Raw genomic sequence first — 19,547 nt, 5'->3', positions numbered from 1 at the left:
TTTAAAAATAAAACTAAATAGACTTAACCAAGTATGCACCTAATCCTAAAGGCACACAGCATTACTGTACAACACTGAGAATCCTGGAAAGAAAGGTTGTTTGACAAAACTATTATCAGTAAAAGGTTTGGTCTACTAAGCAGTTTCTATGTTTACCATTTCTCATCCAAACACTTTAACCCAAATTTTAATATACTATACTTAAAAATATGGCAAACATTTAGTATGCAATGTAAATATCTATAGGAAAATTAGTCTCCCCTCACCTCAAGATTCTTCTGTCATTATTGCCTTAAGAATGTCCCCCAGTTCTTTTCTTTTCTGAGCACTATTCACCACACCTGATGCTTCCATCAGGTGGAAACTGCTTTACTAGTATCTTTTTACTTACAATGTAAGTAAATGTAAGTTGCTTTGTGTAGTTTAAACACCACTGTTCCCCAGTTGAATCAGGCCTCCTCTAGGTCAAAGTATGTATTTTCCACAACTGATTCCAGAGGAACAATAAACCATAAACAAAAAACAAACCCAAATATCCTGTCTGATAAGACACGACCCTAATGCTAGATCAGAATTTTATACCACCTTTAGTCAAACAGATTTATTATATATTACAAAGACTTTTCCTTCTATGCAAAACAGATGTCCATCTTAGTGATTAATGACTTACTCAGGTGGGCAAGGCTCAGTGTTGCAGGCTCTTTGGTTTTCTGGAGGCTTACTGTCAGGGTCACAGTAATTGTTTTGTACAATGGAGTTGTCATCCAGCCTTTTACACACCACTTCTTGTTTCTGCACACCTTGAGATGAAATGAAACACAATTAATCATTCTTGCTCTTCTACTTGTTGAGTTAAAGTGTACTTCACCTATTGATTATTAATCCTACTATCCCCACTTTAATTGGCTGAATGCTCCAGGTGTGTGAATTCCAATTGCGTGAATGCCCCCTGACCACACAAAATCATTTTCCTTCAATTTTAGGCCACCCCACTGAGAGAGGATTTTAAATTGCTGTTGTTTTCTAAATCAAAGGGAATATACTTATAGATTTACTAACAGATTTTTTTTTATTTGTATGCTGCACAAAATCAATTTCCTGTCTACCATCCTCTCCTAGTAAAAGACACTTCAATTTCACGACAAAACATCACCAAATAGAACGTGGTCACACTTCAATGCAGAATTATTGTTTATGTGCTCTGGTTTAAAATAAAACAGCAATACTGGGATTCAGTGTTGCATTTTTATATGTCATCCTATAAACATTTTCTTCATTAAAATAATGGAAGTATTATTCATTCTGAAAGATGCAGTTTGTGAACTCTCATTTTGTCTGTCACTCACAGCTCCTCTTTTACTGTTAACAATCAACGGGACAGTTCAGAATTGATTATTATTCCCAAAACATGACGTATAACTGCCAAGGCAACATGAGGTAACACATTAAGCAGATTTTCCAAAATTTAAAAAAACAGGATCTAAAGAAAGGTATTAAAGAACCATTGATATGACAACAGTGCAGCTCAGATTATTGTTGTAAACAGTGGTACACATGTCCTCCTTCTCTCTTTTTAGAACAAGCTGTATGATGTTTGCTAGCATAAAAAGACTGTGGATCTGCAATTCATATGCACTTCTTATTGAACATGAGTAGTCATAATACTGAAATAATAGGATTATTTGTATGATAAAAAAGCACTGAACTTTTCTTAAAAACAGAAGCAATTATTTAACTTTTTTCAAATTGTGAAATGAATACAAATAAATAGTGATTCAAACATCCTGGCTTCAAATATCTGCCAACTTTACAGCCCTCTCTTCATTTTAAGACAATGTGCAGTAATAAAATTAATTGTATAAATATGTTTTTCAGACATTGAACACCCACTAAAAACATGGGATTTTCTTTCGCCAAACATTTGTCGTTCTTTTGCTCATTTTTATCTAGCTAAACAACTTACCTTGCAATTGTTTTGCTTGTTATTCGTTATGGACAAGAATCAAATCTCCTACTTTGGTTCCTAAAATGAGACCTATATGGAATTTAGGTATTTAATTTCAATAGTGAGTCAAGCCTAGCCTTGAGATGCCTTGAGTTTGGTCCACAAAGCATCCTGCTTGGCTATGAACAGAAGTCTCCCAGCCTAAGCACAGAGGCATGTGAAATGTCTCTGTGCACAAAGGACCTGAGGAAAATGGTAACCTCCTTTTTCACGAGTCTTGAGGATAGCATGCAGTCCCTCATGAGGCTGCAGATTCAGAAGTAGTAGGTATGATCCCTTCTCAACACTGAGGGGATTCCTACTTCCCATGAGCATATACTAACTTCTGCGACTTAGTAATTATTTTAGCTAAGGTGGCAAGACTATGGTTTCTAGTCTGTAGATTATTTCTAGTTTTTATTCAGTTGCAGTCTGATGTAAAATGTCTAAGCCATCTTGAGAGCAGGGATGAAAATCCATACCAGCCTGTGCTAGATGAATGTTTTATTTGCTGGTAAGAGATTAAGCCCCTTTCTTGTCTTCCTGCCATTGGCCCCATGAATCTTGCATCCCTGGTTGTACTGTGGCCCAGAATGCTTATTAAAAGATCTTCCCTTTCCCTACCCCTCTTATACTCCTAAACTACTCTATGGCACACAGTTAGAGTACTCTTCTGGAGATGCACTCCCAGTTGAAATTTCTTCAGTCTGATATAGGGAATTGCTATTTAATAACTGCCATGGCATCCTACAAAATATGGGTGTTATCCCTTACGTAAAAGTATAGCCTTGTTAATACTTTCAGGAAAACCCAGCAGTCTGGATCCTAAGCACATAAAAATGTTCCACGTGTGGCCTCAACTCAAATGTGCATGCTCCTGACAAGCAGGATGAGTTAGATTCATCACTCAACATACTGCTTCTTACAGGCTGCCTGTTTAGAAATGAGAACTTTGTATCAACCCTCAAAATCACCTGTCTCCTCACCTTACCTCAAAATCATTAACTATGTTGAGATCAAAGATGCCTAATACTGAAGTCTTCACTCTACTGCAGTACCTAAATCCAGAGCCCCAGCTTTGCTGCTGGGATATGCCTTTTTTGATTGCAGCTATACATAACCTTCCCAAAGTAGACACTTTAAATCAGGCTGTAAATCATTTCACACATCTGACATCTCAGGTTATCCATAAACATCACAATCATTTTAAAGTAAGCTTTATTTATGAAAAAGATATCGATTAATATGAGATATGCCTTACACGTGAGACAGGTAAGCCAATCAGCTTCTTCCATTTGCTCTTCTTTCTACATGTATTTGGATGCCACAACATTAGACAACAGTAGGTACCACTAAGCAGCACAGAAGGCTGCCAGACTGTTTTCCAAGTATATCCTACATACACAAATCTACATGAACAAGCTAAAAAGAAAGTATCATTTTTGAACATTATTCAACCTCCATTTTTTTTTGCTGTATTTCAATTTATGTGCTTTACATGTTGGAAAAAAAATCATTTTGCACAATCCTTCTGTGCGTCTGTTCACACTGAGTTTATTTCAGACACAGTACAAACTGTGCCCAGTACTCCAGAGGGATTTTACTAGTGCCTTATCCACAGTCATTAATACTTTTAAAGAAATACATCCTAAAATCAAATCTGCCTTTATCACGACTACAACATATCCCAGTCTTCCCCTTGTCTCCTAGCGCTGCACTGTCAGCAAATTTCATCAGAGCTTTCTACTTTTTATGTTACCATTAGAACAAGAAAAAACTGAACTCTGATGAATCATGTGAAAGGTCTTTAAGAAGCCCTCTAGGCTCACTGCCTTTTGGCCCAGTAATTTACATTTTAAGCATGCTTCTTGTCTACTAATAATTTCTAATTCTTTATTAAATGTAGGTGACAACAAAAGTCTTAGGAAAGTCTAGAATTAACCTACTACATTTCCTTGGTCTAGAAAATTAGTTATATATTAAAATACATCTAGCTAGTCAAGCACGACCTATCTTGTTACACTTTACCTCATTTTCATTTTCTTTCTAGATCTTTAGTTATCTTCAAAATTTCAAATCAGTTAGCACTTCAATGTTGTTGTTATATATATTTTTATATATATATACACACACACAGCGTAAGAGATGATTTTCTTCAGTTCTTTACTCCTTCAGTACTATTTTAGTAGAGGAAAGACATATCAATTGCAGCATGAAAAAGAGAGAAAAATGTTTACCAGATTAGGCTTTCCTTTATAATCTCTTCCTTTCTTTCTTGACAAATAAGTGGGAGATCTAAATATTTGAGAAGCTGTGGCAAGATTCACTTTAAATTCTATAATCTACGTAAGCACTGCCAACAGATGAGAATAATTAAAATCAGATCTGACAGCCTGAGTAGGAGTATTTCTTATGCAATTTTCTGCTCAAACTTCACCATGAGGAGAAATAATATTTAAAAGGACTAGCTAAACAGCAATGCTAGTAATATAGTGCTGCTAGTTCAGCTCTGATGAATAATCACTTATCCTGTCTATCACAAGCTGCAAATTGCTTAAAAAATTAATAATTTATACACACTTTATAATTAAGCATTTTAAGGATGCATACTATTCTCTCAAATATATTTATGGGATAACATAGATATTGATGCTATGTTTTCACTATATTTCCTACTGCCATCAGACACATTTCCTTCCAGGCTTTGGCTAAAAATTGGCAGCTACAGTAAATTCATTTCTGAGTTTCTGAGGAGCTATGTAATAAGAAAGTATTCTGAAGTACTATGAACACAAAGTAACATTGTGCTCAGGTTTTAAAAAAATTTAAACCAGCCATGTTATTTATTGAATGCTGGTCAGGTAGCATATCACCCCTAAAACAGCATTTACCACTATTCACTAACACAGTGAAGAATCTTTAATCCATGCCCGGCAGATACGTTAATCCAGTTTTAAAATGTTCTGCAGCATCTTGCCACACAGTATGTGCTTTGTGATACAAGAAACATAGGTATGGATTAAGGAAACTTTACATCATTGCTGTCTAATTACAGTATTATTTAAAATAACATCTCAGGAACAGAATTCAGATTCTAACTTTAAGTCAAGAAAAAGAAATGGAAAAGTCTGGAAGTACAGTTTTTACCCACTTGTTGCAGCTACAACATGGTTATGCCCTGTGAGCCTTGAAAAAAAACCTTTTTAAATTATCAACTCTTCTCTGAGTATATGGTCTCTCTTAAAATAATCTAAAAAGCACAGCTAAACAAGTTCATTTAAACTCTTGGGGGAATAATTACAAGCAGTTAGACAGAAAAACTCTGCTTTCAAATCTACAGATCTATAGTTTATAATAAAAAGACATAAAATGCCCTCATGACTGGTCAATGCAATTCTAATAGAAAACAAAACACCAGTGGTTTAGTGACCATATTCTACAGAGAACTGAGATGTTTTGCAGATTTCAATTCACAAACAGTCTGCATGACTTTCAATAGCAAAATTTTAAATTACATGGAGCACATTTTATTCTTAAATTAAAATCGCAGGCATGTAAATGCTATATCTGTTTTTAAAAGCAGTCCCCAAAAACCATGGTTTGAGATTGCAACAGTTAATTATAAAGATGCCAGTACCAATACATAGTAAATCTTTCATCACTAAAACTAGTGCATGCTGGTTAATCCAGACATACTTTGTGAGCTCACTCATCACATCACAAGATCTACTCTGCTCTGGTGAGACCCCACCTGGAGTACTGTGTCCAGCTCTGGAGTCCTCAGCACAGGAAAGACATGGACCTGTTGGAGCAGGTCCAGAGGAGGGCCTTAAAGATGATCAGAGGGATAGAACACCTCTCCTATGAGGACAGTGAAGGCCCTCAACCTGTTGCTCCGAGATGTGCTGGGTAGGCCGCAGCACACTCCAAGTCTTATGGAGAAGAGTCAGGGGCTCCTGAGGCAATAGAAACTGGGGAGTCACAGATAAAACACCTCCAAGGAAGGCCACCTGAAGAGCAGCAGGAAGGAAATGCAGCCACTCCAGCCAGTGACTCAGCTTCATTGGGCGCCCAGCTGAAGTGCCTCTATGCAAATGCACATAGTATGGGAAACAAGCAAGAGGAGTTAGAGACGCGCGCACGCCTCCAGAGCTATGATCTCATTGGCATCACGGAGACATGGTGGGATGGCTCCTATGACTGGAGCATTGGAATGGAGGGATACAGACTCTTCAGGAAGGACAGGCAGGGGAGACAAGGAGGGGGTGTTGTCCTCTATGTCAATGAACAGCTGGAGTCCATGGAGCTCCACCTGGGCATGGATGGAGACTCCACAGAGAGCTTATGGGTCAAGATTAAAGAGAACGCAGGGGCAGGGGACATTACGGTAGGGGTCTGCTACAGGCCACCTGACCAGGACAACAGAGTGGATGAGGCCCTCCATAGACAGATAGGAGCAGCATCGCGTTCACAGACCCTGGTCCTCATGGGGGACCTCAACCACCCTGATATCTGTTGGAGGGACAACACAAAGCAGGGCACAAGAAATCCAGGAAGTTCTTGGAATGTGTCAATGACAACTTTCTTCTCCAAACGGTAGAGGAACCAACGAGGTCAGGAACTATGCTGGACCTTGTCCTTACCAACAAGGAGGGGCTGGTGGGGAATGTCAAGCTCAAGGGTAGCCTCGGCTGCAGTGATCATGAAATGGTAGAATTCAAGATCCTTAGAGCAGCAAGGAAGGTGCACAGCAAGCTCACTACCCTGGACTTCAGGAGAGCAGACTTTGGCCTCTTGAGGGACCTGCTTGGCAGGGTAACATGGGAATAAGCACTGGAGGGAAGAGGGGCCCAAGAGAGCTGGTTAGTATTCAAGGATCACCTCCTCCAAGCTCAGGAGCGGTGCATCCCAAGAAAGAAGTCAGGCAAAAATGCCAGGAGACCTGCATGGATGAAGAAGGAGCTCCTGGACAAGCTCAAAAACAAGAAGGAGGCCTACAGAGGGTGGAAGCAAGGACAGGTAGCCTGGGAGGAATACAGAGAAACTGTCAGAGCAGACAGGGATCAGGTTAGGCAAGCTAAAGCCCAGATAGAATTAAATCTGGCTAGGGACATCAAGGACAACAAGAAAAACTTCTAGAAGTACATCAGGGATAAAGGTAAGACTAGGGAAGATGTGGGCCCTCTCCGGAAGGAGACAGGAGACCTGGTCACCCAGGATATGGAGAAGGCTGAGGTGCTGAATGACTTTTTCGCCTCGGCCTTCACCGGCAAGGGCTCTGACCACACCACCCAAGTTGCAGAAGGCAAAGACAGGGGCTGTGAGAATGAAGAACTGACAACTGTAGGAGAAGATCATGTTCAAGACCATCTGAGGAACCTGAAGGTGCATAAGTCCATGGGACCTGATGAAATCCATCCATGGGTCCTGAGGGAACCGGCGGATGAAGTTGCTAAGCCACTAGCCATCATATTTGAGAAGTTGAGGCAGTCTGGTGAAGTTCCCACTGACTGCAAAAGGCGAAATATAGCCCCCATTTTCAAAAAGGGAAAAAAGGAAGACCCAGGGAACTACAGACCAGTCAGTCTCACCTCTGTGCCTGGCAAGATCATGGAGCAGATCCTCCTGGAATCTCTGCTAAGGCACATGGAAAATAAGGAGGTGATCGGTGACAGCCAACATGGCTTCACTAAGGGCAAGCCATGCCTGACACATTTGGTGGCCTTCTACGACAGCATTACAGCATTGGTAGATAAGGGGAGAGCAACAGATGTCCTTTACCTGGACTTATGCAAAGTATTTGACACTGTCCTGCATGACATCCTGGTCTCTGCATTGGAAAGGCATGGATTTGATGGATGGACCACTTGGTGGATAAAGAACTGGCTGGATGGCTGCACCCAAAGGGTTGTGGTCAATGGCTCAACGTCCATGTGGAAACCAGTGACGAGTGACGTTCCTCAGGGGTCAGTACTGGGACCAGTGCTGTTTAACATCTTTGTCAGTGACATGGACAGTGAGATCGAGTGCACCCTCAGCAAGTTTGACAACGACATCAAGCTGTGTGGAGTGGTTGACACACTGGAGGGAAGGGACACCATCCAGAGGGTCCTGGACAAGCTTGAGAGGTGGGCCTGTGTGAACCTCATGAAGTTAACCAGGCCAAGTGCAAGGTCCTGCCCCTGGGTCATGGCAATCCCAGGCACAAATACAGGTTGGGCAGAGGATGGCTTGAGAGCAGCCCTGAGGAGAAGGACTTGGGGGTGCTGGTGGATGAGAAGCTCAACATGAGCGGGCAATGTGCACTCGCAGCCCAGAAAGCCAACCGCATCCTGGGCTGCATCAAAGGCTGACCTGCAAGCCTGGCCAGCAGGTCGAGGGAGGTGATTCTTCCCCTCTACTCTGCTCTGGTGAGACCCCACCTGGAGTACTGTGTCCAGCTCCAGAGCCCTCAGCACAAGAAGGACACGGACCTGTTGGAACGGGTCCAGAGGAGGGCCATGAAGATGATCAGAGGGCTGGAGTACCTCTCCTATGAGGACAGGCTGAGAGAGTTGGGGTTATTCAGCCTGGAGAAGAGAAGGCTCCAGGGAGACCTTATTGCAGCCTTTCAGTACTTAAAAGGGGGCCTACAGGAAAGATGGGGACAGACTTTTTAGCAGGGCCTGTTGCAATACAACAAGGGGTAATGGCTTTAAACTAAAAGAGGGTAGATTCAGACTAGATATAAGGAAGAGATTTTTTACAATGAGGGTGGTGTAACACTGGAACAGGTTGCCCAGAGAGTTGGTAGATGCCCCATCCCTGGAAACAGTCAAGGTCAGGCTGGACGGGGCTATGAGCACCCTGATCTAGTTGAAGATGTCCCAGCTCATTGCAGGGGAGGTTGGACTTGATGACCTTTAAAGGTCCCTTCCAACCCAAGCTATTCTATGTGCATCACAGAGACAAACTTACATTTACTTTGATGAGGACAAGTATATTTTATTTGTCTAAAGACAGTTTCATAATTCATCTGAGTGCATGAAAGAAAAACATAGTAGGCACTGCTCTACAAGAGTGATGAGCAGCAAAGGAAACTGGACAGCAATCAATTTATTTATAATAATATAATGACTGAATATTTCATAAGAAGACATGAATATGTAAGATATTTGACTCATCTGGAGATGAACTCTAATAGAATGAATGAAATCAAACCCAACGCTTAGGGTACCTGGTAAATTCCAGATAATAAATGCTGTCATTTGTTGTCATTTATTGCTAGAATTCTATTAAGTGTGGAAGAAAATAAAAAAATACCAGGGGTATGCACTTATTGGAGTTTATTTTTAATGTATACAAAAGTAAAAATACACAGAAGGATTTTTTTCCTTTATTGGATTTTTTTTATACAATACCACCAGCAGTTCACTTTCTTATTACTTATGGATCTGGCTGAAGTCATATACTTGCCCTTGGAAACCTAAAAGATATCATATAACTAAAGACAGGCATGAGAGTAAATAAACTGCAAATCTGTGATCTGTAACTGATATATATCACCCTTTTCTATTTTAGCACTTTCTCCTTCTCTTTCCAGCCTTCATTTTATTGTTTTATCTATGTATTTTTTATCTATGTATATTTTTTTATGTATCTATGTATTTTTTTCATGTATTCTAGTTTCCCCTTTCTTAGATTTTTCTCATTAAATAATTAATTTATCAGGTCCTTAAAAAGTCTTCTGTTGTTGTCATCAGTTTTTTCTGAATTCCAGCAAACTGTTCATCCATCCATCCCTTCTAAATTCCCTGTGTTCTTTGCTCTTCCACTCTTCTCTGTCTAGATAAACTTGCACTGTACATTCTGGTATTCTCTGGCATTGGTTTGCTGTAGTCTTGTCCAAGTCTGACACCAGCTATAAAGACCTATACAAGATAGTAAAAAACTTTCCTTCCGAAAACTCTTGACTCAGAGTAGAACACTTATCAGTGAACTTTCAGGAAAGGGAATTAATATGGAAAATACATGTAGCTCAGTTTTACATAACGTTCCCTGAGAGGAAAGACTGGCTCAGATAGTATAAATCTGTATTTTAAAGAAAAGTTTTTCAATATAGAAAATATTGGTTCTAGTATACAAAAAGAAAAGCTGCAATTCTGGATTTCCAAGCCTAAGAACAGATACTATGAGACAGATATTAAAAATGAATGAAATTATATTCTCATCCTATATATGAGTACATGACTCCAGGAAAAGAACAGAGTTGCCTGTTACCAGGCAAGCTCTTTTAACTACCTTGTAAATCTGAAGAACCTATTTTTAGAAAAAAGCAAGAAAAGACCAAAATAAAACTCAGCTTTTGGAGACATGATTTCTGCTTAATTCATTCTACAGGATATGATGCTCACTTGCAGAGCAACTATGGAACATTTTGTTCTTTTCTCCTTTAACATGAAGGACACTACTAAATACACAATCTACACTATTAAATACACAAGGAGTTGAATGCACCATTAGCAAGTTTGCTGATGATACCAAACTGGGAGATGCTGTTGACCCTCTTGAGAGACAAGAGGCCTTGCAGAGGGATCTAGGTAGATTGGAGCACTGGGAAATCATCAGTGGCATGAAACTTAACAAGAACAAATGCTGGATTCTGCACCTGGGAAGGAGTAATGCCAGGCACAAGAATAAATTGGGAGAGGAGTGGCTGGAGAGCAGCCCTGCGGAAAGGGATCTGGGGGAGCAGGTTGACAGCAGGCTCAATAGGAGTCAGCAGTGGGCCCTGGCAGCCAAGAGGGCAAACTGCATCCTGGGGTGCATCCAACACAGCATAACCAGCTGGTCAAAAGAGATGATTATCCCACTGTATTCAGCGTTGGTGCGGCCTCACCTGGAGCACTGTGTGCAGTTCTGGGCCTCACAATTTAAGAAGGATGTTCAGGTCCTTGAATGCATCCAGAGGAGGGCAACAAAGCTGGTGAAAGGGCTGGAGGGCATGTCCTATGAGAAGCAGCTGAGGACTCTGGGGTTGTCTAGTTTGGAGAGAAGGAGGCTGAGGGGCAACCTCATTGCTCTCTGCAGCTTCCTGAGGAGGGCAAGTGGAGAGGGAGGTGCTGATCTCTTCTCCCTGGGATCCAGTGATAGGACGCATGGGAATGGTTCAAAGCTGTGCCGGGGAGGTTTAGACTGGACATTAGGAAGAATTTCTTTACCGAGAGGTGGTCAAACACTGGAACAGGCTTCCTAGAGAGGTAGTCGATGCCCCAAGCCTGTCAGTGTTTAAGAGGCATTTGGACAATGCCCTTAACAACATGCTTTAACTTTTGTTCAGCCCTGAATTGGTCAGGCAGTTGGACTAGATGATCACTGTAGATTTAGTGGATCATAGTGGATTTAGAATTGTGTTTTCTTTTGGCATATGGCAAAAGGTGCTTCATAAACTAGGGGGAATAGCAGGTACTCATATGTAGAAAGCAGATACAGTTTTTAACATGAATCATAGCTAAATGAAACATTTATTCCCTGAGCACAGAGCTCAATGAAAATAAGTGACTGTAGTATATCCTCATACTAAGCTGAAAGGAGAGAAAAGTACCTGGTTTAGCCACCGTAAGCTACTGAAGAAAATCTTTCCCTCACCCTGCAAAGTTCAAATGAATAATAAATGTATGCAGTTATCACAGATTCACAAATCTCCCCTTAAAAGTTAATTATGTCAAAATGTTCTTATTTAGACAAGTGCCTACTCCTTCAGAGCCAATTGTTTTTTCTGTTGTATACTTTCGGATCTGTGAAGTGCCAATGACCTGCATGACAGAAGATCCATGGCTAAAATCTTGTCTCTACCTAAATCAACAGGAGTTTTACCATGACTTTAAAAAGATCATTAACTCATTGCCATCATAAAAATAGGATTTGGCAGTCCTTGTAAGGTTCTGATACTTGGAACTGTCTTTTGCTATGAGATTTTTTTAAAATCATTTAAAACATTCCTTTTCCATGTTAAAATAGTAGTTAAAAAAGCAATCTGTCACTCATTTGATAACAAGAATCCAACAAATGAACAATAAAAATATTGGAAAAGTTTGGCACCTTCCTCTATTTTGTTTCAAGACTTTATTTAGCTGCACAGAATAGAATTTGTGCTTTCATTTGTATCTTGCATATGGATAAGCAAACTGCTGTATTTAAACAGCAAACAACTAGTAACAGCCACAGCAGGATCGAGCAGAAAGATGAGTCATGCTGATCCAGTAGCCATAAAAAAAAGGAAAAGGACAAATATTTGGTGCAAAGGTTCTTTAAAAAAATATAGTGTCGTCTTCTTGCTATGGGCAGTGTGCAGTGCAGTAGAAAACTGAAATTCTGAGGCAGATTTAAAGCTCTCTCCCATATCTTCTGAAACTGAGGTATGTTGGGGAGATGATGCATTCAGTCTCCAGAGAGAAGAAAGATACTGTTCACACAGCACTTCTACTCACCAGTCCATGCAGCAGCAATGGTGTTGGCTTTGAAGGAAGCCAACTGTCCTGCTCTCCCAGCCAGAGGTAAAGAATTGCATTGGTGGCCACTAGAGGGAGGATTAGGAATATAGTAAATTGTGGGCAAAAGGCACCCATGATGAATCATATGGGACAACCTACAAATCCCCCACTGCTGCCAATAGGCAACAATTCTCAAATACTGCTATGGGCTGGAAGTATAATTGAGTTGTTATATCTGCTACAGAGGAGCTGCTAGTATGTATCCTAAACTTTGGTGGCTGGAGGATAGGAGGGCTGACTAGGATCTTGTGAAGCATACCTACAAACACACAGAGACACATCCCTTTATTTACAGTTGACTTATTTGCCTTCTGGTTTTTAATCTCCTTACTTGAAACTTCTGATGTCCTTTACCAAGAAAGCTCCTGTGAAAAGCAAACATCCCAGCTTCAATAGAATCTCAGAAGCATCAGCAGACAGAGACACACTGTGCCAAGATACACTGTATTTAACAAAAAGATCTGAACATATTAAATGTACTTGAAAACAACAAAATCCATTGTGATAAAATAAATGTTCTTTCACTACAAGGTTTGAGGCATGTCTGAAAGAAATATTTTCAATTAGTTACCTACATAATTGTGTAGTAACCAGTATCTTGCAATTCAGTTTACCCTGAAGCTTGACTGCCTGGTGTCTTACCTCCAATACAAGTAGCAGAACATTCTGACCAAGGCAGATGATTCCATGCAAAGCCAACTTCATTGTCTCCACTGCCAGTGTGAGAGATGGGAACACTGAATTTATACCTTATACCCAAATTTTGTTCCTGTAGCAGAATCTGTAGTTGAAAACAACTGGTTATACCATTAAAACAGGCAAGCAGAGAGCAACTACAGTGACATTTAATCTAGATATGTGTTATGTTCTGTGGAATGGAAAAAAGTAATAAAGGAAGCCATAGCAGTTCTTTTAGGTATTCCCAAAAGAATCTAGACTAACTTTTAAAATATATATAAAAGAAAAGTAATATTGTCTAAGGTGAGCTTTGTCTTTTTTTCCCTTGACACAACTTTATAACTTCTGTAAGTTCTTTATGCTTGACATAATTGTTCTAAAAAGCCAGTTTTCATAAAAGTAATGTCTTAATAGATGTTAATTTGGTAGCTGAATAATTACATGAGGTCAAAGTTGGTTAAGGATATTACTGTGCATACATGCATCAGTCCTCACTGCAATCTTGTGAGGAGCTACTCACATAGCAATTATGAACCTAGCTCTGCCCTTGCTTACACTTCTAGTGACTATAATAATAATAATAATAGTAACAGCAACAGACTATTGCCGAGGTCATTGTTTTCCCCTAATGCAATAGCCAACAGCATTAGCTTGGTGGAATCTCACTTGTGGTTCCTTTAAAGGAATATCAAAACTCTCGCTGCAGATATACCACTGCAAGTGATACAGATGGAAGTGCAACAATCACTATGAGATTTTTGTCTATCCTCACTGTTGAATTGCACTTCCACATACCACCTGTCCAATGCTAATATATATCATGTTAAGATGAAGCAATCTGACACATCTTAGAGCTATTTCTCATCCCCTTCTACGTTCTGTGATATTTTGCGGAGGCATATCTGCATATCTCCATTGGACAAAAGAGCAGAGAACTTTCAGTAAGAAAATCAGTGGCACTGACTGAATGAGAAAAGGCACTATTAATCATTGTGTAACTCATTCTATATGGACTCTAGCTTATTCACAGCTATAGCAGAAAAAACAGGATTTGTGTGTTTGAAAATGTCACCTAAAATGTGAATATTATTCTATACACAAAAATATCCTGTCTGGCTCAAGCAATCCCTGAACTGCAAATCTGGCAGTTGATAGAATATACTGGGCAAGTATCACCCTGTTCTTATACTCCTCCTCAACACAGTAGAGCAACAGTAGGCTCACTATTGCCTACCGTCAGAGACAGGGTACCAGGACCCTGATCACATCTTCTGATACATTTGCAGAATTTGTACAATCTATTCAGAGCAATGTATGTCACAGCAACATACTTTAATACAGGTAAAATCATGATACTCTTGCTATGGTAAAAGTATGCTTCACACTCAGGCCAGACTTAAAACCACTGACATCTACAGAACTGTCAGGAACTGTCATGCTATATCTTAAAACTTCCATGTATCAGCAGTATGCAGAGATACATTATACGCCCTGTTTACAATTTCTGCTACCATTATTCCAAAGCACATTTAACACAGATGGGGCATCTTCTGTGAGATTTCCTGGGGTTCTTCTGACTTTATCCCTTTTTCATCACAATGTTTGCCTGTCAGTTTTGAAAGATAAGCAAGCTGTGTTAAGAAGTTGTGTCCCAGCTAGTCCCAACTAGGCAAGCTGTACACTCTTTGTAAACACAATCTATTTTGATTTCATTAATGGCCTTGTCTTTCCTAAGAACATAAATATATATTTCACATTTCAGAAATATATTAATTATAACTTTACCATGACTATGAGATTTTCTGAAGTAGGGCCTAGTGCTTCCAAAGACTCTGGTTCATCTGTTGGCCTCTTGTAATAGAAAGCTGTTCCAGCAACATCAAACTTTCTTGGCCAGTCAATAGTCCAGGCACCATTAATATAGTAGTCATCCTCTTCAGATTTTAAAGCTTAAAAAAAAATACAAGCCACCTAAAAATTGGAAGCAGCATTTATAATGGAGAAGCCATTGCAAATTAAACTACTAATCTGTTAGAAGTACGTGAACTTCAGTGCAACATCACTGTTTTTTCAAGCAATATAAAACCTTTTCTTTAGCCCTGGTCAAAATATGAGCCCGTGTGCAATGTATGCTGTTCTACTTAAGATATGTGTAGGTCTCAAATGTATAATCAATTATCAATCTAATCTTTAGATTAAGATGTTGGGGCATGGGATAGGTATCTCAGATAATGTGCAGAGGAAAAAAAAAAAGAGAAGGAACACTGAGTCTGACATATGGTCCCAATCAGCTCTTGCTTTGTTGTCTTTGTCCACTGTTTTTTTTTCCCTTATTAAAGCATAAATCCAAGATATTTCTACTGCAAACACAAATGCTAGCTATTTAATCTGCCAAGATATTTTATTATACCTAATTTACAGCCTTAACCATAAAAGTACTGTAGACAAAACATAAATTTCTTAGCTAACTGACCAATTAGCCCGGACAAGCAGATATTATTCAGGGACTTATATTTGGGGTTTTTTTATCAATAATATTCAATTAAATTTCTAAATAAGAAACTGACTTTGTATCTTAAGGTGAATATTACATTAATTCGACATTGACTTCTTGACTTAAGGTGAAGATTACAGAGTTATTCAGCATTCATGTTAACTTTAAATAAAACATGTTCTTAAAGGCAAAATGATGGTTGGAAATACATGATCAGACATGTCATTTTTTGTTGAGACAAATCACTGACTTTACTAGATTGGGAATTCACAAACTCACGTCACAATCATAAAGAGTAAGACAACTTAGGATCAAGTTCTATTGTCAGCTACATCTGTGCAGACAGATGGATACCTTAAACAGTTAGGGAAAATGTCTGAATGATGCTCAAATTTTCTAAAAGAGATGAGAGAGCATTCATATCAACAGGAGATAGTTGGGAGGCAGTAACATTCTGTTGGTGACAGCCATATTCAGCAGGGATTAGTAAACATTTCCATCAGACCCATAAGGTCTGTAAAGGAATGTCTTTCCATAGCATAAATCTTATTCCATTGACTTCCCTGGATTTACTCTGGAAACACACATGCACTTTGAGTGAAGAAACTAGCTCCGACACATTCACTTCTCAAAGTAATTCAAATTCCTTATTGTCTATATAGGTTTTGTAGTACAAGGAGACAGTAAAAAAAGTGAGTATAGAAGAAAAATTGCAAGCAGTACTGTACTAAAAGAAAGGAATAGTACTTCCACTATTTATGTATTTTAAGCGGGTATATGAAATAACTATGTTACAGTTGAACATCAGTATTTTTTTTTTATTAGTGGTCTTATTTCCACATGGCAAAAAATTTCTATCCATCTTGCTTTCATAAAATCTAGCTTAATTAAAAGAGGGTCACAGGGTCTCCCAAAGCCACCAAGACATTAAAGTTTCTTACTGTACCCTCTCAGTCCCAAACATTTTCTCATCAGTATGTCTAAGAGCAAATAATGAAGTGAATTCTTTACTTATATTATTTGAGACATATGAACAACAACAAATGAGACATATAAATGAGCGCAGGAGAACAAACATTCTCATACATTGTTTACATAATTAATCATTCTGAAATTATATGCTATCAATTGTATGTATGCTATATACACTTAAACTAATGTAATACCCAGAAGTAAAGCAGTTCATTTTTTACTTGTCTGACCTCCAAAGAAAAATGCATTTGCATTCTGTAAATAGATTCGCTTAATGTCAGTTGTTATGCATAGGTGAAGGCCACACAGCTATGAATAGCATTCCAATAATATAATTACATGACAACGAGGAAGCTCAATAATATAATTACATGACAATGATGAAGTTAGCTGATTGAGCTAACTGAAGTTGCCAAATGTCTAACTGCAGCCTAAATTTGAGGCCATGGCTTGCAGAAGAACTGGATCTTAGTTTAAGGAACTGTGGGATGTTTGGTTTAAGTTAGTTTGAAAGCCTTCTAACTGAAAGGAACAAAGAAGAAATCTTGAAGCCAGTGTGAGGGGCTACAGAGGAAGTGGGTTTTATTTTTTCCTTTTTTTGTATATTTCCAAATGGAAAAAATGATTTTTTTAGACTACGGTCGCATATTTGGCAGCAGTGCACATAAACCAAAATATGTGTAAATGGTTATTTTCAGCTGAATCAGTTGTCACGGTGTGGCCACACAAACAGCTGTCCTGAAACAGAGGGAACTCCATAAAGACAGGGAAGGAGCTGTGAAGTTGACACTGCCACTAAAGAAATAAAACAATATAAAACAATACCATCGAGGTATGTATTTTAATGTAATAAACTCATTTTTAATTACCATCATGCTTGTACAGTTCTTTTTAGGGAGCAAACAAGAAGCCTTTCTTTCCCCAGAAACTGGTGATCCTAAAGTAGTGATCTAGTTCACACTCACAGTACAAAACATCCCAACACAAAATGAAATGGCCCCTGTGGCTTATTAAAATTATCTTTCATTAGGATATAACGGCAGCTTTGAAAGTTGGAAACACAAGGAACTAGTGAAGGAGAGGAATCCCCCATTTCTGTTAACCAGGGCTTCTGTGGCATGAAGCAAGGCAGTGAGGAGAGAGCCTGAAATTCAGGAACCCCCTTGAAATTGTGACACACACATTAAAAGAGTATTTATGTACTGCTTTACATTTTTAGATCTGTGGCCAGATTAAATACCAAAGAAGTTGCCTATATCTTTTATTTAAGCCAAAAATTTGACATTTTTCATTCATTTTATACAGATGGTGCTGATCTAAATGCTTTTACAGATCATTTTCCTCTGCTTATAAATTAAAGGAATAACAAACTTAATTGTAGTAGCTAAGAATATCTTCTTTATTCTGGTTTTCAGCTACCCATGGAATCAGAAATACAATATGAATCTGTGTATTAAATATAATGACACTAATATTGGTGTAGATTTCAACATTACAAAATGCTCTTTTGACAATATGGTTCTTAGCAGAAAACGACCATGATAGGATGCATTGTATGCCTTTCCCACCACCTCTGTTTGAAATGTTAATATAGGATATATGAGCAACCTTACCCGCAGTATATTTTGACATAGGGGAGGGGCCAGGGCAGCGTGATGCTGCTGAAAGAATAATAACCACTTTATTGCTGGAGTAGTGGCGTTATTATTTCTGCAGAATGGAAGGATATTGATAATCTGATGAATTACAAGAGGGTGGGGGCAGGCAGAAAGTAGGCATTCAACAGTAAAAGGTACCATTATTATCAATATAATCAATTTAGGAATTAATGTACCTAGGAGAATAATTGCCCTTCAAACTCACGCTTACAGGCATCATATGCAAATTAGGGTACACAGACTTTCAGAAATGCATGTTGTCTTGAGTTCGACGAAGCCAGACTTGTATGCATCAGTATTAAAAAAAACCAGAAAGCAAATTTAACACAGTCTTTAAAGAAAAGAATGATAATCTGGGAATCTGAATTTAATTCTGTGCTTTAACACAAGCTCCCTGAATGATCTCAATTAAGCACTTAATTTTTCTGCACCTCATTTTCCGTATCTATAAAACAGGGATGGCATTAAGTCCCTACAACACAGCAACACAGAAACACTGTGAAATACAGAGAATATATTAAATTGCCTTAAGATAAGGAGACAGTATTGTTAGCATTTAAGTAATCATGGGTGTTGATGAATAATCATTCCAAGAATAAAATGGTGTTTTAAAACAGTACAATCCCCCAAGATCAGAGACTTCCCCAGGTGGAAGACGCTACCTCAGAGTGGGACGGTATATCATTTGAGTGTTCCTCATTCACTTCAGCTCAAGATATTAGAACTATAGTGAAGTTGACCTGATTTTGCACTGAGTGGACGAGAAGGAATCACATGATGTATTTCATTAGCTCCACTCAGGAGAATACATCCTAACCAACTGCTGCAACTGTCTGACCACAACCTAATATTAACAGCTACCATTCCCTCTGCTGCTTCTACTATGTGTATGATTTGGTCAAACCAGAAAATATACCTTCAAATCACATCATAAACTCTAACTTAATAACAGTCTGCTATTTAAACCATGCTCTTACCAATGTAGTTCTTTGACATTGCCACTTCTTTTATTTCAATGTGCACAGAACCTCTTGGAATTTGAATCACTTCCATGTAGCCTATAAGATAAAGATAAATTTTATTTCTTGTTGTTTATCTTAAACAATATTAGTCATAAAAGTAACCATTAATAAATTACTTACTATTAAAAATTAGTAAGAGATATGGGATTCAAATGTACTTCAACATTTTCTTTTATGTGATATAATGGAAAACTCTTTAAATTTCAG

General features: G+C 38.7%; 1 protein-coding gene across 1 annotated transcript in view; it reads right to left on the bottom strand.

The window, feature by feature from the left end:
- The window catches only part of LOC128901951 (A disintegrin and metalloproteinase with thrombospondin motifs 6-like), a 175,204-nt gene that overhangs the window by 19,810 nt on the left and 135,847 nt on the right, over positions 1-19,547 (bottom strand). The window contains exons 17-20 of the mRNA XM_054184152.1: positions 19,296-19,376; positions 14,980-15,143; positions 13,159-13,297; positions 671-800 (exon numbers count right to left, since the gene is read on the bottom strand). Of these exons, the coding sequence (XP_054040127.1) occupies positions 671-800; positions 13,159-13,297; positions 14,980-15,143; positions 19,296-19,376 (514 nt within the window). The remainder of the gene's footprint in view (positions 1-670; positions 801-13,158; positions 13,298-14,979; positions 15,144-19,295; positions 19,377-19,547) is intronic.

The sequence above is a fragment of the Rissa tridactyla genome, chromosome W (genome assembly GCF_028500815.1).
Source record: "Rissa tridactyla isolate bRisTri1 chromosome W, bRisTri1.patW.cur.20221130, whole genome shotgun sequence".
In the NCBI taxonomy this organism is placed as follows: domain Eukaryota; kingdom Metazoa; phylum Chordata; class Aves; order Charadriiformes; family Laridae; genus Rissa; species Rissa tridactyla.
This window is presented reverse-complemented; position numbering and strand designations above follow the sequence as displayed.